The following is a 27834-nucleotide window of genomic DNA, read 5'->3' as shown; positions in this document are numbered from 1 at the left end:
ACGATCATTTACAAGTAATTAATTTACACCTTGTACGTACATATAAAAATATAAGTACTTACCTACCCAATTTTATAACCGTAAATACATATCTATTTACTAACAAGGAACAATTTATGAATATTCATAAAAATTCCCAATAATAATAATCTTTATTTTTGTATAAAAGAAGAATAAATATAATATCTACATATACTGTAATTAAAATAAATCAATCCAATTTTATTTATTTTTTACTGCAGGTACTAGAATGGAAATTATTTTCTACCAATAAAAAGATCATGCAGCCAAGATTCATGCCTACAATTGAAGAGGCAATACAAAATTACATTAAGCACAACTACCAAATTTTTCTATTTAATTTAATTTAAGGTAGGACCATCGATGACATTATAATATGTACTTATAAATACTTACATATATACAAAACTACTTCAATGTTTCTAAATACTCATATACATACAATTCGAACCAGCACCAGATTAAGATGAGGTTTAAGGGGGGCTGCAGCCAGCAAGGGTGCACTCAGCTCCACCCACTCTCCAGGGCCCCATTATAAGCCTACTGAATTAAATTCCTTTTTACTCTTGTTACTCTTGCTCTTTTTCTTTACGATATTATTTAATCTTATTTAAAGTAAATTTCAATTTTTGAACCAAGTTTATTTCTGGATGGGCCCCAAAAATCTTAATCTGGTCCTGATTCTAACATATACTAAATATATTCTATCAAAAATACCTTAACTATATTTCAATACTTTTTCTAATGCTCTTTGAAGAAATTTTAAAAGATATAAATACTTACACACAGGAAATAAACAATTCAAGGAAAACATCTTATGTAACGATTATGGGGAAATATTAGATGATCAATATTTTGAATAATATTTCTGATAACAGGAAAATTACTATCACCAAAAATAGCAGTATATCGTGTTTCGAATTCTCGATATATAATGGGTGATGAAATTATTAGAGCCACTTACATAAACTGATGATTTTACATAAAAATGATTAATTCTTAAATAAAAACTGAGTTAAACAGAGTTTTTGTTACTTTTTTATGATGTATTGATGCTTGTAAAGTTATGATACACAGTTGAAAAAAGTGAAAGTTCTTGGGCCTGGAAATTCTCTGGACCTCAACCCCATCGAAAATTTATAGGAACATTTAATATTAATAATGAATGTCAATTGATTGAACATCTGATAAAAGTATGGGCCAGAAGTAAAGCAATCAAAATGAATTACTTAAAATGCATCGAAGGTACGCCGAAAAGCATTGAGGCAGTAATTGCAGCAAGAGGCGACTTTACGAAATACTAACATACATGTGTAAATATAATCTTTTAAATGTATTTATTTATTTTTATAAATATTTTTTTGTATATTAATAGTGGAGAATTATTGATTAAAAGTTACACAATGTAAAAACCTTAAAATTGTGGCTCTATTTCTACAGAAACACGAAAAACCCATTTTTCATACCATGGCTCTAATAATTTCATCACCCACTGTATGTATCTGAAACAGTAAGAAAATATTTCTGTAACTTAGTTTCTACTCCAACTCGTTAAATCTGGAACATCCAATTGCCGGGAACGTTTATGGAAACCGGGTCGTCGTGACCGGTATCAGTGTACTCAATTTCCATTCGATTATGTCACGAGTTAGAAGAAATTCCCGCATGATTCTCCCTGACTTTGTTATCCGATCAGTTACCTAAGCATCTTTCAATATTTCTCAAGAATCTTTCGCTGCTTTGCGAATGGGGATCCGCTTATATGCCCGACACCCCTGTCCTGTTCTTTAGAAATTCGCGTTCTCGGTGTTTCGAAGGACGAAACTTTAGCATAAGTACTTTTACAGCCGTCTGCTACGTTAGAAATGTGACACATCAAATGAACCTTCTCAGAATGAGCACGCAGGCAATTATCGAGACTAAGCTCAATTCGGAATTTTTCGTGCAACCGGAGAGCACAGGTGCTTTTGAAGTGATTGTGTTTTGTAAGTTTGGAAAAACACCACGTGGGATGTTCGTGGTTGGAGGTGGGTTCATCGAACAGACGGTGCCTTCTATGGCGTTTTTGGTAGAGCCTCTGAGAATTCGGAAGTTGTAGTCTTCGGGGTCTAAGCGGAGGTACATGAATGTAGGCAGACGGTCCGACAGCACCCAAATATTGCCATTTTGGTCAATCTAAAAGAAAAAAGAAAGTGTCAATCGAAGGATGTCCATTGGCGTAACTTAGACCTTCTTCCGGAATGGGTGAGAGTCTTTAGAAATTTTGGAATTCTGAGATTTTGAAGATTTGTAATTTTATAATTTTGAAATGTAGAAAATCTGAAATTTTTTAATCTTAAAATTAAAAAATGGTGATGGACTAGGCCCACCTTGGACCCTAGCTAATTACGCCAATGAAGATGTTGTCACTTAAATGTCGCAACACGAATACTGCTTGCTACTATACCTGTGGAGGCATACAAACCTTTAAATCATTTGGAAAGATCATTGTAACGTTATCCATGTAAATGAAATCTTGTTGCTGGATCATGAACGTATTTTGGGGTCTCCAGCAGGCGATAGCGTTCTTGTTGGTCAATGCATAGAAAAGAACACCCGTATTTGGGTCCAAAAAGCTGACGCTGCTTTGACCATTCGGTCCTCGAGATCCTAGAGCATAGAACTCGTGGAAATATTCTGAAATTCATTATAAAAACACTGAATGCAGTTTTCCATATTGTGCGCTATAAGAATGGTATAAACGAAGTGGTTATATTAGTCACCCGAAGAAGTGGCACGTTGAGGATCTCTAAGCAGCTTAGTACTGACTGAGAACTCCATGCTACTGGATAATGGATGGAAATACATGGTACTGTATCCATCACCTGTGGGTGCGAGGCTCATACCGAACAACCCATCCGTCCATTGAAACGAGATCCCTGATACATTGAACTCTCCACCCTACGTAAAAAGAAAAGGAAGAGCTTGTTGGGTTGTACAATTTCTTTGTTAATAAGTACTTAGATGACTCGATGCCACATAGAATTTCAGAATCTTAGAATTTTAGAATCTTAAAATCTTAGGATCTTAAGATTTTAAAATCTTAGAACTCGTTTTTAGGGTCCAAGCTCCTCTTGGCCGCTACCTAATTACGCCACTGATCTTTTAGATCTTTATTCATTTTTAATGCTATTAATATTTAAATTAAAAAATTGTAAATTTCCTATTATTCCGAAGATATTAACCTGAGGATCAGGATGGAAGAAATGATGTTTGACGAGCCACGATTTACCCATCTTCCATGAATAAACTACGAGCCCTGGTCCACCCAGATCGCCTAGGTAAGCATAAGCGTCCTCGCAAGAATAATCTTCGATAGCGATATTGGCGAAAAGAGAATCAGGTGTTCTTTGATCCTCTGGAATAACGAATTTTCGTAACAATCGATCGGTCGTTAGATCGTATACGAGCAACGCCGGTGATGATTGTTGTTCCGGACTATCTAAAATATCGGTGAATCCCGTGTCGAGGACCCACAGTCTTTCGCAACGATCTGCGCGAATTCGAAATGTGGAAATGATCTCTGGTACATTTTCATCCTTGTATTGGTGCGCTTCCCACGAAGGGTAAGGAATCAAAGTAGGAGATTCACGAGTATCTGAAACAATTTTATCGTTAATAGGCGTTAGTATACAGCAGAGACGGATTGGCCATCGGGAGTTCGGGAATTTCAGGCTTAATTAATTATAATTAGAGCCCGTAATGTCATTAATCTCCCCGTTCACCCCTAGTAGCCAGGATCGGTTTAACCGACGCGACGGTGCAACAGGTGCACTTGCACGGAATGGATAAATTCCTAGGGCCGGCTCTATTAGCAGATATTAATAACAATTATCATTTAATAATTACTTTAGTTTAGCTACGTAGATAAGTTACCCGTACATGTACTACGGTAAAATAGCGGTAAACACAAGATTACGTAACAAGTTGGTAGTTGCTAATCGAGCATATCGCAAAAACACTTTCGAAAGTCACGGAACTAATCGAGAGTGTAAAATCTAGTTTGAGAACAGGAAACCACAAAACTTGTGGGCAGATATCGGATACGTATAGATAATTCACCGTAGCGATAAATAATACACTAACCATTAATGTAGAAATAATTTAAACTGGCTGCAACTCCGAGCCTCCATCTCGGAACGGTGACAAAAATCCTGTTACTAGTAATTTCGAGGCCAAGGGGTAGGTTGTCCTCTTGCTTGTATCCTGGAAACAGCTGCTTGGTATTGTTGCTCGGCCATTCGTATTCGAGTTGCTTCCATTGAAAAGCAACCCTCAGCTTGTCGTCGGCAACGACGATTTTCCAAAGACAAAAGCAAAGAAAGATATTCAGGAATAGGAATGTCGAGCTGGTCTGCATTTTTCTGTACTTCTTTCCTGTATTTTATCTTCTTCCCTTGCACCTTGATGCTACAAATATCATTTACCAGTAGACTTTAATTAATCATCGCGATCGAAGAGTAATTACATAATTATCTTAAATGATTATATAAAGTATTTACATGTTTGTAACTAATTGTAAGTACACAACTATACATATAAGTACAAAAAAAAAGAAGAAAAAAAATTCTTCATAGATGCGTGCAGGTTGAAATGACACGCGACTAATGAATGGGCGTTAATTGGCGACAGATTGCCGTAAGCTGTAGGTCGTAGACCTTAAAAGGCCTACAGGTACTTACACGTGTAGAGCTACGCAGCCAGACAGAGTGGATACCATCAAAAATATGTTTAATGTATTAAAATTGACATTATTAAAAGTAAAATTGAAAATATTTCAGCCGTTTCAATTGATATTAAAATCTAAGGAATTGTAAGCAAAGAATTATTAGTACAACGCCATTTTGTGTCGGGGGTGGCAATGCCTGTCTTTGTCCCACCATTTACTATCTTTGCCTGCTACCTCCTCGCATTATGCTAACTTGGTACCAGCAGAACAACCGAGAATAAATACTGTATACACTAGGTGTCACAGATCAAAATTTTTATCAGCAATTCTATGTATTGAACAAAATTTTCCTTTTATCTCTTTTTTATTTTATTTACAATTAAACCCTTGCTTCCATTTGTAAAATGACTCTGTACATGATGCGAGTTAAATAAAGCATCTGATTCATACGTACACGCGCCTGTTCTTATACGCAGTGATGTGTAAACTTATGCAAATTACTTCCTTGATCGTTGCATTTAATTGTATGCATAATTGCTTTTCAGTGTTATGTTGTTGACAGAGATACGTAAGAGACCGAGCTCCGTACATGCTTAAACTGAAATCAGACTACCTCGTAATTGATGTGAGTTATAAGGAACGGTGGTTGACTGTGATTTTTCGTATTTTACGAGACTCGTTATAAAAAGACCGCGTTAAAAATTAAACTTAAGTAGGAAGTGTTTACGCGGATTAAACACAATGCCTGAGAATTTTTCAATGGTATTTACTAATGCTTCGTCCACGGAGAAAGAAATCTTTCGTTTTTGATGCAACACCCGGTGACGCAACGTCACACGAAAGGTGCGAGGGAATTTCTCAACCAATTGTTACAATACGATATCGCGTAAATCGGAATTGTTCTTAACACATTTGGATCTGCTCAAATTAATGCATTTTCACAACAGAATACACTGTTGAACCTTAATTACGAATTACTTAAACCAGATTAATTATGAAAGATGTATACAATGAAAGATGCATCGATACAAAAGTTGAAGGATAAAAGTAATTAAAAATAAAAAATATATATATATCGCTGGTTTGTTTCATAAAATATTTGAAAGAAAGAGGTAGTTCCATTTGTGATTAAATATTATTTAATGTTATTTAAAATAAATATCAATTTTTGAACCAAGGATGCCCCTCTAGGTTTTACAGCCCTGAACCTCAGAAATTTAAATCCGGTCTTGAAGTTAATTATTCATGTACAAAGCTTTTGTTTTTATAAGCGAGAAGAATAAGATGGAAAAGTCTAATGGCATTACTTAATGATGACACCCGGATCTTTAACTCTTTTGAGAAATATTATAAATCTTTACTGTCTACCATTATAGCCCTATTTGTATCAAGAATATAATGCAACATGTGCGGAATTAAAAATTACTATAATAATTATGTTTGAACACACATATGCGTCGATCGTCCGCAAAGGGTTAAAGTTGTTTCTTCTGAAAAAAGAAGCTACTTGTATTTAAAAATTAAATTCTAATTCATGTTTCCACCTAAAATCACTTCCTCCAAATTTCTTACATCTCTCCTGAGATTATGCAACTGCTTTCCATATACACCCATGATCACACCTGTATCACACCGTCTAATAGAACTACCTTACACAAACACACTATACAATCTCTATTAGAAATAATAGAGTACTGCCGTACTATCGATACCCTTTAAAGAATCCTAAATATCCTACAGAGAGAAATGTCGCGTGTCTGACAGAAAGGAACGTGCGAATCACTGTATTTACCCGTATGCCAATTGTTTAGGCCGACAAGAGGTTGGTGAAATACAAAAGGAGCGAGCTACTGTCTCGACGAGAACGCACGACAAACTGAGAATTCGTCGGGAAAATGAAAGACGTTCTCCTGGCGGTACCGTTTGGATACCGTTCAAGGCTCCTCGAGTACCGATCCGCTCGGCAGACCAGTTAAAACACCGTGATTCGTCGCGTTCCCCGCTAACTGTGACGTTGTTACGTTGTTACGTAGTGGAATGGAACGACAAAAGTACTGTAGCGCATGAATTGTTCAAAAAGTTCCAGGAATTCTTTCTTCCATCCTCAGGTCATTACTCTTATGCGAACGAGCGTAGAATTTGCAAGGAACAACAGTCTTCTTCATCTTTAATACCAGTCATGTGTGTCTATTTTCAGGTGTCGTTGGTTCAAGAAACCCTCAGTTGAAAGTTAAATAGATACTTACGTTTATTTAGAAAAAATTGTACCTATAATTTGGAAATATACATATATAAATTAACCAATTGATCAACTACACAAGGATTATAGGTGTCCTATGGTCATCCGCTTCGGCTGTGGTTCCGAATGGCCCCACCAAATTTGAGAACTCAGATTCGGTATACAACCTAAATTGACTACAAGAAACCGATTAAAGTTGGTTTCAGAGCTGGATGTCTTACCGTTTTCGAGATATCGTGGTAAGGCTAGGTTACGTTAGATTAGGTTAGATATATGCGCAGTATCGAATAGCGCATAGTCCCAAAATTGTACAAAAATTTCTTACCACGACAATTTATTATATATCAATCAAATTGTACAAAAAACGGTAAGACACCCAACTCTGAAACCAATTTTAATCGGTTTCTGGTAGTCAATTTAGGTTATATGTATACCGAACCTGAACTCTCAATTTTGGTGGGGCCATTCGGAAACTTATCCTCCGTTTCTTTCGAACGCCTTCCAGAATTTCAGCTGTAAACTCTGAACGCCTTCAACTCTGTTTCACTTGTAAACGATTTCGCTTATCTCCGCATCCTATTTTCAAAGACAAGGTACGGTGATTTACAAGGCGTTTTCCATGACTCATTGCGGCTCAAAAAACTCATTGTCAGAGGAAAAAACAGGAAGGAAACTAATGTGCTATACTTACGCGACGTTTTTATCCGTTTTCTGGAATGAACTTTCTAGTCTCCTCTGATATATGCAGGCTGTTAGAGAGAAAAAAACAGTTGGAAGGAAAATTGATGAACCTGCGGCTCATCCTCTAACAATAAGATGTTGCGAAACGTGGCAGAAGATACGACACGGTGGCTTTCTCACGACTAACGAACAGAATAAAAAACTAATATAAAACAGAGCACATAGTGTGGAAGAAAACTTAATTGTAAGCTGATTTATCTGTTGGTTCACTTCCCTTTGACGTAAATTTCAAGTGAAAGTTGTTAGAACGCTGAACCGAAGATTGTATGCAAAATGTCTTTACGGACGATTGTTCTTCTTCGTGAGATCCCCCTGTTATTTGTATTTCGGTCAGACATCGATTTGTATTACAAACTGTCTGATGTTATATAAAAAAAAAAATCAATTTCATTTCATTTATAATATTTATCTAAAAAAGATAAATGAATCTTACTAAAATAATGAATAAGTAGGTATATGTATAATTCCATAATAATCAAAATAAAAAAAAAAAATATAAGATAAAAGTAATGTAATTTTGCTTTTCATTTTTTTAAATTAAAATCAAAGGAGATCACACTGTCATCTCTCAAAGATGACTAAAAGCTACTTATTATGTAATGGGTACACCTACATACACCGGCATATTGATTAACGAACATTTATACAAATATATGCAATAGTATTTATAAATGCATAAACTAGTACCGTGGATCGAACACAATTGATCGCAGTACGAATAGCGGATGCTTCTTCGAACAGAAGAGATTTTTATAGCCTTTTCTATCGTGTGATCAGTCTGATAGAACCGCTCCTCTGTTTCTCTTTGAACAGGTTTGACTTTAAGCATCGTGTCGAGCGAGCTGTTGCACGATTTCGAGGTCGATTGGATAGTCCGTATTATGCAGCTTACTTTCACTTTCGTGATCGTGTGACGGTTTTGCATGAAAACGTGGAATGTGCAGTTGCACCGTGCTTTAAATCCGTTAACAGAACCTTTTGTTGCCATTACGATGATTAGCCTCGTTACAACGGCTCCGGTTCGTTAAGTTGTAATTAAATTTCATTGCAAGCAACTCGATGACGAAAATAACGAAATTAAGTTCCGTTACTACCCGTTAGAGGATCCCATTCAACTTGTCATTTCCGCTTCTTCTAACATCTGACACTAATTATTAGATTTTTCTAATTTGACATAACAAAAACGTGTTCCAATTCTGAAAATACACAGTCTATTTTTTTTTCATATTTCCTCAATTACTATCATCATTATGTAAATGTTCACGCATGAAAATGTTAATCAGGCCTGTTTCTCATAGAACACTCTTCATATACAGGGTGTTCCATGCAACTGGGACCAGCTATAACTCTTGAACAGCAAGGTAAAATAAAATGTCATCAGTAAAAATTAAATGGTGTTGAATGAAGTACCACGTGATGTATGTATCGGTACCGAAAATGGAGGCATTTCAAAGATTTCAAAGCCATCTTCATTTTCTTCCTTATTTTTAATGGAATTTTGTACTTTATTATATATCAATCAAAGCGTTTTTTAATTCTCTGCAAGAAAATATGATAGTATTTACGCTGAAAATTTATTGATTTAGAAGATATCTTAGGGAGAGACCATTAGGCTCCCCCTGTTTCCGCCTAAGATATTTTTTTAAATATTCGATTTTCGACCCAAATCCCTTAATAATTTTTTGTAGAGAATAACAATATGCATCGATTTACGCCAAGGAAATTCTAAAATTCTAAAAAAATGTTTTCAAGTTGGAAGGCCCCAAGTCTCTCCCTAGGATATCTTCTGAACTAATCAATTTTCGACCCAAGTACCCTAATACTTTTTTGTAGAGAACAAAAAACGATTCAATTGATATATAATAAAGTACACAAATCCATTTTACAAAATTTTCTCTTTTTAAAGCTATAGCTTGTACCTGTTGCATGGATCACCCTATACATAGATCCACATGTTTATTATGTACAGGAGAAAGAGTTTGGATTTCAGTAATACATCCAACTCGTTACTTCAGGCAAATAGGTTCATCGATCGTTCATTATGCTTCCACTAGTAATTTCGTTTCAAAAGTTCAGCTACCAACGTTCCATTCACCTATTCACCTTTAGGTCTTCGCTACTAATCAATCCACCATAAATGTAATCGTGTACTATGTGTGAATATTCTTCAGATTCTCGAAAATTTCTTCTTACAAAAGTTAGAAAAAAAATAATGAAAAATGTATTTAAAAATTGAATTTAGGAAAAATCTGAATTACCAATGGTACTTGTAAGGATTGAATTGTTATTTTCAATCATTGATATAATTTTAATAATATATCAATTTTTCTTTCATCCTTCGTGTTCTAATTACATATTTAACTGAGAATGAGTGTATTTCGAATACGTTTAGCAACAGCATCTAAAAACTGAATACGTTTTAATGATATGCTGGGTAACATTTCGACTTAACAACTAAAAGAAAAGAAAGATCTGCAACAGCGGGATCGAAATCATCGATTTATAAAACGATAAGTAATCGAATGTATACAAAAATTCATTCGTTTCTTCCTGAAAGAATAACAAAAATAACGATGATCTCGACCACGATGCACCGCCTGGTGTATTTTTATAAAACAACTGTCATTTATTGATCGTGTTTTAACGAGATACAGGTGTAATTGTCACCCCTTTCTCTCTATTTCTTTTGCTTTTTTATTCTTCTTTTTGCTCTTCGACAATATTGTCCATTCTACTCAGGCGCAGTCGGCTGAAAACAACAATGCTATAGAAGAGTAGAGACTACTGCTAAGTTCTGATAAGCGGTCCGCGCAGGAATAAAGTGCGACCTAAAAGCTCGATTTGATAACATCAGTCTCGTAACAATAAAAAAAATAATAATAATAAATAAAAATGAATAACAACAACAACGTTTAATCGAACAAACTTACAGTAATCTTCCATTGAAAAGTATTTAAAAAATTCAATTGAAATATTTAAAAAAAAAAAAAAAAGGAAAGAAGATATGACTATTTTTACGTATCCATCGAGTAGAAAGGTTTGCGATTAAAATATGCAAGATTGTATTGATAAAAGGAATACACAAAATAAAATGTGCGAGAAAATGAAGAAAGATAATGAAACGTGTGGTAATCATTAAGGTAGCACTTAATTTCCAATGCCTGGAGCCGCGACGGATATAAGGATATTAGAATGACAAAGAGCCACCGTGTTACCGGTTCCTCGAGCAAAGCGATCCCCACGAGCGAATATCGTGCATCCGCTGTCACCAAGTGGAAAGACATTATTAGCGAAAAAAAGGAACAGGATAATGAAGGTTCGTTGCGCAACGTAAGATACAGATGTATCGATATACACACAGAGAGCCAGCTAAGCATTCTACGAACGATCGAAATGTCGAACAAGAGATACAAGCCAAAGACAATCAGTTTTCATTGAGAAAAATTTCTTAATGAAAATCTTAGGAGAGAAACGCTATCGCGAACGAAATTATCATAATAAGAAGATGAGATCGGTAATTTAAAAATTGTTGAGAAAGTCAATAAATTAGATTTTAATTAGTAAATTGTATTCTCTCGTTTCAACGTTTCGAACGATCGAGTCGGTTAATACGATTTACCCGCGACTCATTACCGATTACGATTGATATATTGTTTCTCGGTCCAGCCACGCGTCCGTTCAGTCAAGGACCATGCTACTTCCCGATTCACTTTCTTTCCTTTTCTCTCTTCCCGCAAACTAGACCGTGTCGCAAAAGCGTTTCGAAAGCAATAAAAATGGTAATCGATTCGGATAATCGAGAAGAGAACAGGTACCTCGACCCTAGGACGGTAGGTCCAAACAATCGCCTGCCTTCGGGCAAGGGACCGATTAGGTCCAACAGCGATCAGAGCTGTGATTGGTTGAAACAATATGTGGCTGTCGCCCGTCATTCTGGGAGAAAGAAATTCATCAACGTACAATTTTCTACTGATAAGAAAGAACGTAAAAAATGAAAAGAAGACGAAAAACGAAATAATGCTAAAAAGATTGTCAACCCTGTAGCTACGGCACAGTCGGTAACTAGTTTACTACTTTATCGACAGGTACTTTGACTTTTATTTCAGAGAACGAAGACTACGCGATAAAAAAGACCGTTGTAGCTACAAAGTTAAAGGAACGTTACAGACAACAAAGTTTACTCGTGTACGAAACTACTATTTACGATTCCCTTCGGAGACGTGTGATACCTCTTCGAACGAAAACGTGTCCCAGAACGACAGACTATGCCCAATCATTCGAGCTTTCCACAGAACGTCTTTATTCGGAACAAGTTGATAATGTGACACTCAATAAATAACAGAACTTCTACATGTCCAATTCTGCGACAAGATTGTCCTGCCGAATCGTGCAATCGAAAGAAACCACGCTCGAAGATTCCACCGTTTTTCTTGCAACGCGAGGTATTCGATAAAGCGACCGATCGCGATGCGAACGACAGAAAGACGCGATTCGGAAAGACAACCCCCCCTGAAAATGAAGTGTACTCATAACAATGCGTAGTTTCCTTCATTTTTTCATTCTTTTTTTTTTTTCTCTGTTTGTTTAAGGTACGTACACGTGTTGTACGGCGCGGTAATGATGTTTTCACATAGTTTTTTGTTTTCTCGAAGTAGTGGTAGAAGTCGAGTGAAAGAATAGACAAACAGGGTGCCTACTGAGGTTGAGGTTCCCGGTTCGGGGAACTGAAAGACGATTCGCACGTACTTCTCACGTGGTTCAAACACGTGAACGAACAATGCTTTCGTTAGATTTCATAGTCTCGTTTTCAACAAGCAACGAGCAGAAAAGTCTCGTGGCTTTCTTTTTTCGTTTTTTTTTTTTTTTTATTTTTTTTATTTTTATTTTTTTTAGATTTTTGTTTTGTTTTCTAGAGTTTGCATCCTCCTCTTGCACCGTCTTCGCCACACTTTCGTAACACTTTCGTTTGTCGTGTGCCGACTTCCATTTTCGTCTGAAAGCATGAAACGTATGAAAAGTTCGAGAGCCTTGGCGATTGGAATCTCCGCAATGAAAGATTCGACATCACCTACGATACAAAGCGATTCTACGAGCATCGTTTCGCTCTTTTTTCATTTCTTTGTTTTTTTCTTTTTTTAATGCTTGTCGCAGACTACGATTACCAAAACCGCGATACATTTACGCGGCAGGTGTTCTTTCTAAGTGAGCTTGCACAGACCTTCTATTGCTATCAATAGACACCCTGAGGAAAATGATAATAGAACGATAGAAATAGAAAATAAAGGAAAAACGAAAGAGGAAAAATTAGGAGATTTTTCAAAAGATTGGTAAATTATTCGTCCGATCGTAGAGTTTGATAATGAGATCCAATCAGGATCGCAGGAAGGATAAATCACTTTTTCTAAATATTTCCAACGGAAAGAAAAGGTCGAACTCGATGATCGGAACATTGATAATTTGACTGAATTTGAGGATAAAGTAAAGAAAACGGCGTGAGTCGAGTGTAGAGAGAGCTGATGTCGATTTTCGTGAGCACCCTCCGTACTTACCACTCACTCATGCGTCGCCAACATGTTCCTTGCAAAGGAAGAGGGCTTTCTCAGATCGAATCGACTTTTTCTTCCCAATCAATTAATTATAATATAATATTGTCTACAAGACTGAAAATTGTTGATGCACCAGACAATTTTGGCAACCTGATCAGCTACAACGCTTTTCTGAAGGAAAATTCACATTATCATGATTCAGTTTCAATTTGTTAATCTTCTCTACCTAATTAATAATAATTTAATAGTTTTGATTTCCGTGCTAATTTATACTTTTCTCGGTTCCCCCTCGACTTTCTTTATCTCGTAACTAGAATTATCTACTTTTATAACAGTTTGTGTACACATTTTTAAAATACAAACAATGGTAATTATTTACAATGACTACAGTTAGAAATTACAATGTAGGATTGAACAATGACTATAGTATAGTAAAACGTTCTGATACAGCTTGAAAGGTAACGAATAAATATAAGAAACCATCACTAAACAACGTGGAAACAAATACCAGCATATAAGAATAGACTACACCCTTGTATGTACAGAAAAATCAGAAAATTGTAAAACAATTACTCCTACTGTTCTTTTTATTTTCGCTCGAGAAAATGTTGTAACTAGTGTCAGCTGCCAAAATATTTCTTTATAGATATATACAGAATGAGTTATCTAACGAGACGAGCCTCGAGTGTCACTTTATTTTTAGTAACGCGTAGAAAAAGGATCGCGCCTAAAATTATTCGAGATCACGCTTATCTGAACTTCTAAATTATAAACATTTTTTAAATAGAGCAGATTCTATTTAGAAAAATGTATATAAGATCACCAAAAAAATAGCAATCTCTGATAAAAAGTTATTTTAGATACAATGTCCCTTTAAATTAAACATTTCAAAAACAATTTTCTCTGTACTGTTGATATGAAAGATCAGATTTTACAAAAGTAAATCGATTCGATCTGAAGCGTTAAAATAAAAGTTGTGACAAACTAACCTGAGGCAACATAATATTCACACTGCAGCTCGTATGTACATAAATACAATAACTGATATTTTACAAATTATAATTACACGATATATATGTATATAATAGATCTTTAATAAGGGAACATTTAAAACATCTGTTTGATTAAATAATAAGATGCTTAAAAGATGAATTAAAATAAATTTCATTAATAGGCTGCAGTGTGAAGGGTCACCTTTCCGCGATCGCGTCTCTCCAAGAGAACACTGGTGCAGAGGCTGAGAAACAGCGCGTGGAAACGGTCTACCGTGAAATAAAACGGGCAAGGCCTTTCAGAAATTCTTTCTACACAGACTCATCAGGCCGAAAGATCTACACCTTCCGGGCCTGATTTAGTTAATCGATGTCACCACGAGCAACGTAAAAATCACTTCTATATAACTCTGCCAACAATCAATTATGTGCAATTTCATAGAAGTCTCCTACGCGAAAGCTTTCGTGCTCGTACAGCCATCAACAACATATTTTATTTTTATTAACTACAAAATTTCAATACCAGGTACTATCAGACACGTATAATAATAACAAGGACCCACAGAACGGACGATCAAAAGGGTTCGACCCTTGTCGTCGTCCTTTTAAGTGAACAACAAAATTCATTTCACAAAGAATGAAAGAGAAACCCGACTGATCTCGTTGCTCACCTGGCGTTCAAACTTCTTCGAGGAAAAGCTACGTACGATGATCACTGAGCCACACGTATAAAAAAAAAAAAAAAAAAAAAAAAAGTGAACAGAGTCGTTTATTCGACGCGTTTACCGGCAGCAAAAACGAAGTTGTAAACGACCGACCGTTTCCACTGCACCTGGTTAACCCTCTCAGGCACTGACGTGACATGTTTTTGCAATGATATATAAGAGAGAAAAAAAAACAAAGAGTTTGCTAACTTCGTGTAAGACTTCGTGGGAGAGGATGCGTCAAGTGCAGCCGCGGCCGATCAACGTAGTGTGTATCTCCACGCGAGCTAACATGTTTTACGCGTGCTTGTTGCTTTCCTCTTCTCAGTCAGGTCCGGACCCTAATTGAATTTAGGGGCGGGCCCAGAGCACGAAGTGCAGTGGCGGGGTGGGCCCGTCCATAGGAGGTGATCATCTGAAGCGTGGATGCATCATCGGCGCCAACATCGGTGCACCGGGGAAACCCATTGGAGCTGCGAATGCCGGATGCATCGCGCCCGGCGGTAATGCCCCGATCATTCCTGCAAACGACAACAAAATCCCTTAATTTCCTTTAGAATCTGAAACACCCTTCCTTTCTCTTTCCTCTTTTTTTTCCACATTCTCTTTATATCGCAATCTTTTTAACAATCGGTAAATATAGTCTTCTTGTGTACTTACGTCGACAGAATACTCGTCAAATACAAGATAAACAATACTGTCTAGGACCGTGTGTATGGTTGCGCGTACACGTATTTCAAATGCACACATTGCTCTCCATTTTTTTTTCTTTTCTTTTTCTCTCTTTTCTCCCCTTTTTCTCTTTCATATACTCCCTGTCCTCTGCTTCGCTTCGAACAGAAATTTTCGTGCTCTCTTTTTGGAAACCGCGTAAACGTTCAGCAAAAGTGTAACCCACAAGATAGTTACGGAATTTTGAAAGAAACATTTGAACGTGTAACGATTGCTAGAAGTATTCGTTTATTAAAAGTTAATTCATTGCATTTCTTCCAATATATTCCGAACTAATCGAGAGAATTCTTGCTCTTCTGAACGGGAAGTTGCCTGACAGCCGATCGATGACGTTTCCTCGCATCAAATTAACAAAAGCAATCTTTCTCAATTATTAAATTAAGAAGATCATTATCAATTGTTAAGTAATTTACATACCGTAAATTAAAAAAAAAAAAAAAAAGAAAGAAAGAAAAAGAGAATAGAAAGGAGGGAAACACTTATTCGTCAAATAAGTCGATTTTTTATCTACCTTAATGATGCGCTTTTTTTGTGAATAAAGTCAAAAAGAAAAATACAAAGATTTGAGTTTTCTAGGACTACGTTGTACACCCGTAGGGGGTTCCTTAGTGACAGCCCACCTACGTCTACCTAGCACTTGATCGATGCTTATTGCGTATTACCAAACTATACGAGGAGTTGAGCTCAGCATGCAATGTGCCGCATATGCAAATACAAGTCACAACAAACTGACAAAAGGTGATACCACACAAAACCTCACACCATACAAATAAGGAAACTCATACGGATGTTTGATCCGTTAGAAATTTGAGCGAATCGCTCGACTGCCAGCCGATCTTCCGAGACACTGCTCCAAAAACGCTTTCGTAAATGTTCAATCACGATACAAAGTGTTTCGAAAAAATTGTACACTCCACTTTTCGCAGTATACAGTATCAAACATAGCAGCTTTCTTTAGGGAAAATGAGGATGCGTCCTCCCTCTAGGCTTCCCCGGATTCCCAATCCCCCTTTGTAGGCTTCCTCGGTTTCTAAATGTTTTTTTAACCGACTTCGAAAAAGAAAGAAAAGGAAGTATATATATATATATATATATTTTTTTTTTTTTTTTTCAATATTAATATCATCAAAATTAGAATTTTGAAAATTCTTGCTTTTCCTATATCCCCATTTTCCCTGAGAAAACCTACTTTGTACAACTATTCTGAGACACTTTGTATATTATACTTTATTTAATTTTAATCTACGTACGATGTTTGTTAATCTCGAACACTCAACTCCCTTTTTGTACCCATTAAATCTAAACCTTGCTCTATTCTGTATTTCCTTGAAATGTACCTCTGATAATATTTACTCAGTCAGAGTAAAATTCAATCCCCTCGTTTAACGATGTTAAATTAAACGGCTTGATAGAACACAACTGCTATTACTCGTGTACACGAGTTATAATCAAATACGTATAAACTGGATAACGTGAAATCATTTACTTACTGTGAATTGATTCGACTTAACTAAAATTAATTGTGTGACACAAAAGCTAGGCTATGGTGTGAGGGAGATACATTACGTTCGTTCTTGTTGCACGTTTCTCTTATACACACCGCATGTAAGAAAAAACACTGGCAATTACAAATGATCCCTTCCATCTTTTTTCAATTGAAAATTTCAATTTTAGAAAAATTATTCAGAGATATTGCTAAAAGAAATATCACATTCGCTGGTAGCGAACAGAACAGAAAAGTTCCTTATCGAATAGAAAGAAGGAAGGGATTATTATTAACAAAACTATACACCAGTTCCCTTTTTTCTTTTAGAATGACAACTTCGAACGACTGACAGTACCGTGCCCAAAAAGCATTTTCTTCACTACTGTATCACAACACCAGGATTTCAAGCTATATAGTAATATGAAGAAATAGGATGATAACACGGTTGGCGAGGTAATGGCAAGTGAGTCGTAAGAAGAATATGATTAAGTCGAGATAGTGAATAAAGAAGCTAATGAAACGAAAAAGAAAATAAAAAACAATATTTACGATGAAACAGCCGAGCGGCCGAGAATCTAATCAATTTTGCAACAGAATCTTCACCGTTCGAGAGAGTAAAAAACGTGTCTATAAATATGTATATAAATCCCGGATGTCTCTATAAATTGAAAAAGCAGGTACATCGCGACTGTAAATATATAAATCTAGCTTAATCGTGCTTTTGATACCGGATATTCTAGTTTCAAGAGGAGATATTTCACGTCCGAAGGGTCGTGATGTGTCCAAAATCAAAGTGTGGCTGTCCGGCGTCGAAGGAATCAGAACTGATGCAATATCGTTGGCCGCTCGACCCACCTGCCCAGTGATAATAATATAAATATACAGAAATATATATATATGTGTGTGTGTGTTTGTGTATTTGTATGTATGTTAATGTGATCATGATGACAATGATAATAATCTTAATTAATAATTAATATAAATAATAATAATAAACATAATAATGTATATATATGTGTATGTATATATATATATATATATATATATAATATATAGAGATAGATAGGCCATGTCACCGCATGCTAATTGCTAAGGACCAACCTTGTTGCGCTTGTATAAAACACGGTTTTAGTAACCAGACTGGGTTCGTTCAACACTCACCAAGGAGTGACTGGGCGCCCTGCAAACGCACCGTTAAAATATAAACGTACAAAACACGATGTCGTTGATTCTGGCATACGGATGAATCTTGAGCGAGTTAGTATCTGAACAGTCATACTTTAGATTTTCCCCTTTCCTTTCTGAACGCTCTGGAAACATGTTCTAATGTTCCTGGTTTAAACCGATCCCCCCAACAAAATCTAAGCTTTCTCTTCCTCTGTCATTTTTCGTTCATCCATAACACACTCCTAGCCATCGGGCAAGTCTAGCTTGTTGTCGGGAAGCGGGAAGCAAGGGCTGTATAATGATGAACCAAGTGCAAAGGTATATTATATATGGTGTATGTCAGATGGGCAACATCTTTATGACTTTTATCTATACTATACTAACGAATCGATGGGATCAAGATAAATTCAACCTTTAAGCTTTTGGGTAAATTTATGATTGTCCGAAGTTATCTCTCTAACGGAGAAATTTATAAATTTCATTTAAGATGGTAAGTGAAGATCGCTTATTTTTATAATCAAATAGTAAAAATATAGTATATATTAACAAAATATGCTGTAGACATTCCATGAAATGTACAATGTACCACCTATAGTTAATATCGTCATTTTCAAATTGTATGTATAATATACATGTAAATGTGTCTTAACTCGTACCAAAATGGCTAAACATGATCTGTTTACGGTTTCCGAAGTGAAACTTTTAACTATTAATGAAATATTTGTTATATGAAAGTACTACAAACGTGATGAGATAAAGACGGAATAATTTCGTACTTCATATCTTCGACAGATTCAAAGTAAGATACTGAAAAAGGGCACATATAAAAAGAAAAAAAAAAGAGTGATTCATATATTTACGTTGATTAATGGATACTGATGGGGTGCTCTCATTGATATAGAGTCGAGCATTTTATATCATAGAGACTTACCTGGTGGAAGGCCCATGGGGGGCGGTCGCATCATGTTACCTCCATGAATCAGAGCTGGTGCAGCTAAAGTCATAGTAGGCCGCATAAGCGGCGCCATCAACGCAACGGAACTAACAGGCATCGCTGCCGATGCAGGAACCATTACTGCTTGCGGAGGTCTCTGAAATCTTTGTTGTTGTTGCTGAAGGGCATTTAATGCAGCTTGTTGCCGCTGCTGTTGATCCTGAAAAGCAGCAGCTGCATTAGCAGCAACGGCTTGCTGCTGCTGCTGCTGCTGCTGTTGTTGTTGTTGCTGCTGCTGCTGTTGTTGTTGTTGTTGCTGTTGCTGCTGTTGCAATGCCGCAGCTTGTTGATTAGCATCAGCCTGTGCAGCTCGACTTTCGTCGCTTTGTCGTCGCTGATATTTTGGAAGTCTTGCTCTAATTTCTTCCTAAAGTACGATTAATCAAATGCGATAATTACCATTTCTTTTTACTTCTTACTTTTTACTGTTATCACAGTTAACAGGTATCCATAAATAAAGAACCTATAAACTTACTAGACTAAGATCCTCTGGGGGGTGGATAATTTTAATAGCAGCACTAGTAGTTGCTATAAGATTTACTTTTTGATCGCTTCCAACATTATTACTAGTACTGGTATTATTATCTGCATTACTGTAAGCAGGGAATGTTGGCTTAACTGGCCCTATAGATCCACCCGCGACCGAAGTAATTGGTTTAAAATCTGTGCCCAGAGGAGAAGTTACTGCTGTTGATGCAGCTGTTGAAACAGCTGCAGCACTTGGGAATAATGGTCGTGTCGGTGGTATGGATGCACCTGACACGGGTGGTTGGATTCCTGGTGGCATACCTGGCATTCCAGGCATCATACTATAAAGAAATGTAAACTTTATTACGTTCTCCCTATATTCATTTACCTTTCTTATAATTTTACAAATTTATAAACTTTAGATTGTATTTACCTAACTTGCATTAAATTAATATCAGAAAAGTTACTCTTCTTTCACGTTGTCTGCTTTTAAAAGAATAAATTATACATACCCAGGTCCCATAAAAGGTGGACCTACAGGACCCATAGGTCCCATCATATGGTGCATGGGTGGTGGGAACTGTCCCATGGGTGGCATACCAGGATGAGCTGCCATACCTGGCATTACGCCCGGCATCATATTTGAACCTGTTGGCATTGCACCTGGCGCAGAACCCAGTAAACCTTCCGGTTTTGCCTTTTTTCTAACAGGTTCGTCTTCGCCCGAACTTGGCGAACCAGGTCTTCCTCCATTTCTTTGCCTCTCGTGCTCTTTTGCATCGTTCGGTGGTATACCTTCCATACCATAAATTTCAATTTCAATATTGCTACGATTTGGCAAAGAATTAGGTACCTTATCTATTGCTTCTTTATGTACCTAGAAAATATTATGTCAGCAATCATTTCTCAATTCTTTACTTGCTTATTAACTAGCATGTTACATTAAGTAAAAATCTAGACGTTACCTGCATACAATGTATACTAAGCCCTGGTCCTGTGTATAGCTTTTTGTGACAAATGTGACATTTGAAATGTTTTGCTTTTTGATGTTGAATGAGAATTTTTTCATCCTCAAATTCTCTATTGCAATACCTGAATATACTTATTAAGGAAAATTATATAAGTTGTACTGAACTTCTATCGCAATATATTACTTATTGCTATATTATTATTATTATTATTATTATTATTATTATTATTATTATTATTTACGCAATAATATGTAATAATGCCATGATACCAGCTCATAACGCTTTATATATAAGAATTGCAATGAAATTTTTAGTTTACATGGATATCATTGTACAACAATAAATTCTACTACAAAAATATGATACATAGAGTAAAATTAACTTATAAAACCTTAATTTTATTTCATTTATAATTTGTTCTGTTAATTAGAAAATTAATATCAACCTAAAATTACATTCTACAACTGAAGCAACTATCTTTTGCTACATATGACAACAATTTAAAAAACAAAAGATATACAATATTATCTTCCACTTATCATTTTATTACACTGTTACAGAATAAACCCAAGTAACATTATGAAATACCAATTTATCTGATACTTTTGTTCAAGCATACTGTGTTGAATAATATAGCATGGAAACTTTTCGAATGTTTATCTAAAGTAAAATCTACTTTATTCATAATAATGCTCATTTAATAAGTAAATCTGTTTATGGTAATGAAAGAAATATAGCCGGATATAGTTACTAACGAAATATCGATTTCTCTCAGAATTGGTTACTTTAACCCGTCATACACTTTTACTTAGCGCGTCAAAAGTGGACAACAGCATAGTAACGACTTCCAAACTAAGAAATAACACGTTTATTATAGAACATGAGTAAAGTTAATCTTAAGGTACCCTTCATTTTGTAAGTAACAGAAATTGTAATCATAATTTATATTCTAAAAATACAGTTACGTAAAGTATCCCCTAATGAAGGGTATTTTGAAAAAGGATACCAACACCAGGGCCTGGATTGCTTCTTCTTCTTACGTCCCATTCTTTTTTATTGACTTTCACCAATTCAAAATGAGTAAAAATATGCCAATTAACGCTTCGTGACTACGTAATAAGAACTTTAGTCCCGAAGAAACTGCACTGCACACACACGCAAAAACCGATGATGGCAAAATGGCGACTGCATCTTTTCCGTATTTGACGGAAGAAACTGTAACCAATACTGTTAAATAAAAGTCACTAGCCTTTCCTTACATATTTCAATTTTTTTCAAACACGTTACTAATTATTTATATGTATAGCTATGGTTTACAAAATTTTCTGGTATTATTTTGCTTGATTTCAACTTACTTTATATAGTTGAAAAGACCGCATTCAATTGATTATATTTTCATTACAAAAATAATTTCCGGTGTTTCCACATTATAATCACGAAAAATAAAGAATTATACATTAGATAAATCAAGTTACTTTTTAATAAGAATTAAATAAATTAAATTTGTTTATGATATTTGATATAATAACATTACATATATTTTTATAAGTTTTGTAAAAATATAAACTTTATAATTTCAAAGTTGAATACAAGCTTCAATATTTTTGCATTACATACCATTAATTTTAATAAATATATTATATATTTGTATAAGTAGAAAGATTAATTTATTATACACAAACATTTATAAAGGTACAAATCTATTTTTTGCACAACAGTATAAAGGCATTCTATATAAGTGCAGATAATATATTTACAATAATGACTAAATAATACCACAGACAGAAAAAATTTTTCAGAAGGTAAATTAAATATGTAAACGAAGATATGCGTACAGATTAATACGAAAATACTCGTGTACCGTAGAGCTTGGTGTAAAATTTGCAAGATAATTTTGCGATAACGTTTTGACACAGTTTTGATATTTAAGAAGTTAGAAACATATTAGAAATATTTTATACATAATAAAAGACCTCCGTTAGCTGTCGATTCTTTGCTTCAATGGAAGATCACTTTCAGAATCACTGGATTCATTAGTAGCATCTTCATCTGTAGAAGAAACTATTTCTTCTTTTGGTTCTACTTTCAGTGATTTTCTAGGCTATAAAATAAAAGTTTTTTAAAGCTACTAGAATGTATACAATGTGTAAACCCAGCACTGAATTCCGTTAATATACCTTTATCCAACTTTTAGCAGGCCTTTTAGGTGTATTAGTTTTTGGAACATACTTATCAGCGACTCCCTCAACTCGTCTAATATCAAAATCTTGATCTACTTTAGTTACAGTTTGCAGCCTCTGTTCCTCTGATGTCACGTATAAATCATTTGGTTGATGATAACTATTATGCACTTCATATGCCTTTTTACTGCAAAATAAAGCAGCACAAACCGTACATTTTATTAAATCTTCAGGAACAGCTTCTCTTTCTTCCTGTTAATTACAAAAATAGAATACATAAATATAGTGCAGACATAATAAAATCTTTTTATATATTCGTTTATATTATTTTACTTGACTATGAGCTCGTTCTAAATGCTGCTGTAAATTGAATTTTATAATATACTCAGCACCACATAAATGGCAATAATATACACTAAGAGCATCATTCATTGAATTCACTTTGATCTTATTGCTAGGAGGAGGTGTTGCAATTGGTTGAAATAGATGTACCATCCTGTGAATTAAATTATTACATATAATTAATAATAGAAACATTAAATAATTCATTATTAACAAAAAATTGCATTTCACCTCTTATGTATAGAACGATAGTGATAATCTAAAGCTTTCTCGTTATAAAATAATACATCACAGTCTTCACATTTTTTATGTTGTTCTTTCCTCTCACTTTCAGATGAATCATGCGACACTTGATGATTATCCCTGTGTGTCTAATTAGTAATAAATAATGTAAAAAATTAAGAAAAGTCTATATAAATGATACAAATACAAACTTACTTTTAGAGGAAATTGCATTCCACAGTAATGGCAATAAAATTTTGTTGGGGAATTAGGATGGACCTTAAATCTATGTCTTATTGTTGCAGTAATTGAATCAAATGCTTCTCCACACATATCACACTGGGTATCAGCATTTTTGCTTGTCTTCACAGGTCTGCCACGAGTATCAATTTCCTTATTAGCATGTTTCCTATATAATTACAAATAATTTTATATTTTTTTATATTATATTAAAAGTCTTGAAAAACATCTATGTTAGTATTTCAAGAATTTTTCAATTTTTCTCTACATCATTTATTCATTTTTATTATTTCAATTAACTAAAATCTGAATAGACATCTTTTACTAATATTTTTTATAACTATAAATAATTTTCGTAGTTTATAACATAGCTCTTCACATTTTAATAAAGTAATGCGAAAAATTTTTAATTTCTAATTAATGTTTGAATTTAAACGTACAATAAAAATAATGTTATTAACACGTTTTATTATTAAATTTAAATAATAACGCAAAAGAATTTTTAGTTTGATTAATTTTTATTCATATCGTAAATATCAAATATTAGTAATGAAAATATAAATGTTTAGAGAAGTTAATTTTTGAATAAATTAAATAAAAACTTAACCCTGAAAAATTGTTTTTAAATTTATTTCCATACATGATTTGTAATAACAGATTTGTTGTTTGCAGTTTAGCAGTTATTTAAGGCTGTTTTATCAGAAACAACTTTAACATAAAGGTATTTTGGAAAATGAAATCAATCGAATAAAACAGCGCGAATAATCGTACTCTACCGGTAACATAGCTGAATTTGTAATTACTATACATGAATTAAAAATATATGTTTATGAGCTCATTTCCTATGAATATATATATAATAATAAGAGGAAAACATGGGTTGTATATACTAAAAATGCCTCATTTCATAAAGCTGTTTGCTTGGTTATGAATAAGATCAAAAATAATAATTTCTTTCAATACCTAAAATGTGCCTGCAAGGCTTCCTTGGATTCTAATTTCGTGTCACACAAAACGCAATTGTGCTGCCCTTTAGCACTCATTTAGGCGCGAATTCTTACTTCGAAAAACATTAGAAATTTAACAGACGTCTTTGCGCCAGGTAATATAATGTACAGATTCTTCTCGTTATACAATTCAACTGTAATAACTATTTTTAAAATAAATCACAATCTATATCAATATAATTCTCGTTGTTTCAAAATACTACTGTTTATTGACATTTAATGTTATTTATTCGCGAATAAACGCCAAAAACTTCACGGATCTCACGTCCGCGTAGAAAAATCAATTTTCAGCCATTTTATTATGTTGAAAGTCGCGCCACCTATCATACACCAATCCAAAAAGAATAGAATTCTAGAATAGTACAATATTCTTCATGTTGTGAAATCTTTTATAAAAGTAAAATCAATGATAAAACTAAATACAAATACAAATATAAATTATATAAAAGATATATTTGTTCTATTCATATTTTAAATAAATATGACCCTTAATCTACAAGAATATAATTAAAACATTCTTTATTTCTTAGAAAGAAATTGTGTGTTACGTGTTATATATGTATTGTTGCGAACCTCGCCTGTATGTATGTGTGCAATATCGTGTGAATTTAGCTGCAAGCTTGTAATCACAAGCATTGAATGAAATGTAATATGGCGACGATGCCATAAGAGTATGGTTGCAGCATGTCTGCATTATGTTATATCAATGCTCATAAATTAGGAGCCAAAATTCAAAGTAATAAACAAACAAAGGAAAGGACATTGTAAATCGTTCAGCGCGGGTGGTCGTGCTGGGAGAGAGTTGGAAAACCAGAGAAATAAGACTGTCACACTTGAAGTTTCTAAGAAACTAATATATTGCGGGCCGTATCTAATTCATTACTCTTAACGAAAATCATGTTGATTCTTGAAACTGTCGAAGTCACTTCGACATCCTGCTTATTTACAGAGGGTCGTAAATTTTCTTAAGGGTTGCCTTGGCTCGCTAGCGCGAGACTTTTTTATCTTTCGTTCTCTCTGGATCCCACGCTTTCTCTTAGCACGTGTGCATGGAATCGTTCTCGAGCCTTGGCGGAGCACCACCATCTTCCACTCGCCTGAGGGTGGACCGAAGCCAGGGAGAGGGACCGCCTCCGGACAAGGATGGACTCCTCCACCATTGGGCCAGGGTTGATCCTGAGGGAGGATTCAGGATCCAGCGAGGAGGGGATGGTAGCCAACATCGATCGAAGATCTTCACCGCCAAGCTCAGAACGATTCAAAGCTTCAACCCAACTGGATTTTGAAAAGCAAATAATAAAGTATTTACCAAAAATATCTTTTAAACGCAAAGTGTTTTCATTTATTAAACGCCGCGCCACGAGCAAAGCGCTTCAGCGCTTCACGGGCACCTTACCCACGTTCGGCCTTTTACACAGCCGACTCTAGTACTAGCCGTGCTGAAGTAAAAATGGCAACACCGCGGGAGTCTGGTCTGAATATATCAACACCTAGCCTACTCTATCTGCCTCCCGGACTCCCGGACTCTCAGCCAATCAACGTCGTCAGACTCCCGACTACTCTCTGGACTTCACATAACCTCTTTGGTTTCGTTCCAATAATTTCGCTTGTTTCAAGGTTTTTATTAACTTATATACACGTTCATCAATTCTTAAATGTTTCAATTTGACCCAAAGATGGTTTCATTTTGCTTCATACCTAAATTTTCTTGAAACCACTGTAAATATTTCAAATATCATGCTTCACAACACCAAACTACTTTGAGAGTACACAAAATATATATCACATTTATAACAATTTTATACTACCACATCACTTCTATTTGCCATAGTTGCAACGTTTATATATTGTTTATACATAATTAACACCAAATAGTGTATATTACTACAGCTTTTAATTAAAAAAGACGTTAATTACAATTCCGAGCACAGGACTCTGTTTTTGAAAATAGGACTCCCGATTGTCACGTGAGCGGTATTGCCACGTTGTTCAGCATGGCTAGTACTAGAGTCGGCTGTGATGGTAGGCTTCTCCAGGAAAAATGGGGAAGCCTTCCTTCCCATTAGTTACCCCCAGATCAAAGAGGAGGTATAACAAGAGGCGACACTCCCGGCGGCACCTTTGATGTCGAGGTTTTGCTGTCCCTTTAAATGAGTAGTATCAACGAGCGGGAAGTTTGAATGAGTTGGATGTAATACTCTTTATAACTAGAAACTTTTTTGTGTCGTCAATTTTTCTGTATATTATTAATCGAAGTATTTACATTAATTTTACATAATTGAAAAGTGGGAAAGTAAAAAATATAATAAAATGATGGTATTAGAAAATATATTTGAACATAAATTACACAATTATACAATAAGATTTGGGAAGGTTCTCGAAAATATATTTAAACATAAATTACACAATTATACAATAAGATTTGGGAAGGTTCTCGAAAATATATTTGAACATACATTTCCAACAGAAATGACCAAGCCACAGTGCACTCCGTACCTACCTGGTACCTGCCAGGTAAGTACGGAAATTCCCGGTTTATGACGGTCTGAAATGCCATAAATTCTTGCTTTTTGGAGCATTCTGACAAAGAAGTTTCCACAATATAGGCTATGTACGTAAATCCACAGTACAAACTTGACGCACGCTCACGACTGTTCACGGTGCAAACCGAAGATTGCCGAATGTACCTTTAAATGGGTAGTATCACTTTGTCTCACTCTACAAGTAGTTTCTCTCTCAGAGTGTCGCCTCTTATTATACTTACTCTTTGCCCAGATTACAGGTACTTCTGCTGTGGCTTGACCCACTAAAAACTCGATTTCACTACAGAAAACGCAATTTTCCCTATGAAAAACACCACTCGGAGCGAAAATTCCAGCGCACTCACCGCTCCGCTCAACCGTCGAAACGGAGTCAGACCCCTCAAATCATGAACCCCTAAATCATGATCTCTCGAAATCAGAAGCATGTCCAGTCTTCTACATTTGTAGTCACTGCCGAAATTAACAAAGAAATTATGCCATATGCCAACTTCACACATTAACTTTAAATTTACTTGTTGAAAATCAATCTTG

General features: G+C 35.1%; 3 protein-coding genes across 8 annotated transcripts; all 3 read right to left on the bottom strand.

Moving 5' to 3' along the window:
• Window positions 1–201: 201 nt before the first annotated feature.
• Window positions 202–15291, bottom strand: yellow-b (L-dopachrome tautomerase yellow-b). 3 transcript variants are annotated; one of them, XM_076692612.1, is made up of 6 exons: window positions 15162–15291; window positions 4147–4470; window positions 3246–3658; window positions 2784–2961; window positions 2486–2697; window positions 202–2196 (listed from the first exon to the last, which is right to left on the bottom strand). In XM_076692612.1, the coding sequence occupies exons 2-6, from the start codon at window positions 4418–4420 to the stop codon at window positions 1897–1899; spliced, it is 1377 nt and encodes a 458-aa protein (XP_076548727.1). In that variant the 5' UTR covers window positions 4421–4470; window positions 15162–15291; the 3' UTR covers window positions 202–1896. The 3 variants fall into 3 exon arrangements, with proteins under 3 accessions (XP_076548727.1, XP_076548726.1, XP_076548728.1); XM_076692611.1 differs by lacking the exon at window positions 15162–15291 and adding an exon at window positions 6522–7305; XM_076692613.1 differs by lacking the exon at window positions 15162–15291 and adding an exon at window positions 4743–6503.
• Window positions 12549–21975, bottom strand: BuGZ (Bub3 interacting GLEBS and Zinc finger domain protein). The gene is made up of 6 exons (XM_034315548.2): window positions 21776–21975; window positions 20764–20890; window positions 20311–20675; window positions 19806–20139; window positions 19268–19697; window positions 12549–15472 (listed from the first exon to the last, which is right to left on the bottom strand). Exons 1-6 carry the CDS (start codon window positions 21814–21816, stop codon window positions 15363–15365), a joined length of 1407 nt encoding a protein of 468 aa, XP_034171439.1. The 5' UTR covers window positions 21817–21975; the 3' UTR covers window positions 12549–15362.
• Window positions 21976–22478: 503 nt separating this feature from the next.
• Window positions 22479–26833, bottom strand: LOC117600178 (uncharacterized). 4 transcript variants are annotated; one of them, XM_076692617.1, is made up of 6 exons: window positions 26459–26833; window positions 23730–23922; window positions 23523–23662; window positions 23283–23445; window positions 22947–23201; window positions 22479–22870 (listed from the first exon to the last, which is right to left on the bottom strand). In XM_076692617.1, exons 1-6 carry the CDS (start codon window positions 26497–26499, stop codon window positions 22748–22750), a joined length of 915 nt encoding a protein of 304 aa, XP_076548732.1. In that variant the 5' UTR covers window positions 26500–26833; the 3' UTR covers window positions 22479–22747. The 4 variants fall into 4 exon arrangements, with proteins under 4 accessions (XP_076548732.1, XP_034171131.1, XP_034171128.1 ...); XM_034315240.2 differs by lacking the exon at window positions 26459–26833 and adding an exon at window positions 26070–26224; XM_034315237.2 differs by lacking the exon at window positions 26459–26833 and adding an exon at window positions 24717–25166.
• Between the last annotated feature and the right edge of the window lie 1001 nt (window positions 26834–27834).

This window comes from Osmia lignaria, chromosome 15 (genome assembly GCF_051020975.1).
Source record: "Osmia lignaria lignaria isolate PbOS001 chromosome 15, iyOsmLign1, whole genome shotgun sequence".
NCBI classification, from domain to species: Eukaryota; Metazoa; Arthropoda; class Insecta; order Hymenoptera; family Megachilidae; genus Osmia; species Osmia lignaria.
The sequence above is the reverse complement of the archived record's forward strand: the minus strand, read 5'-3'. Positions and strand labels throughout refer to the sequence as shown.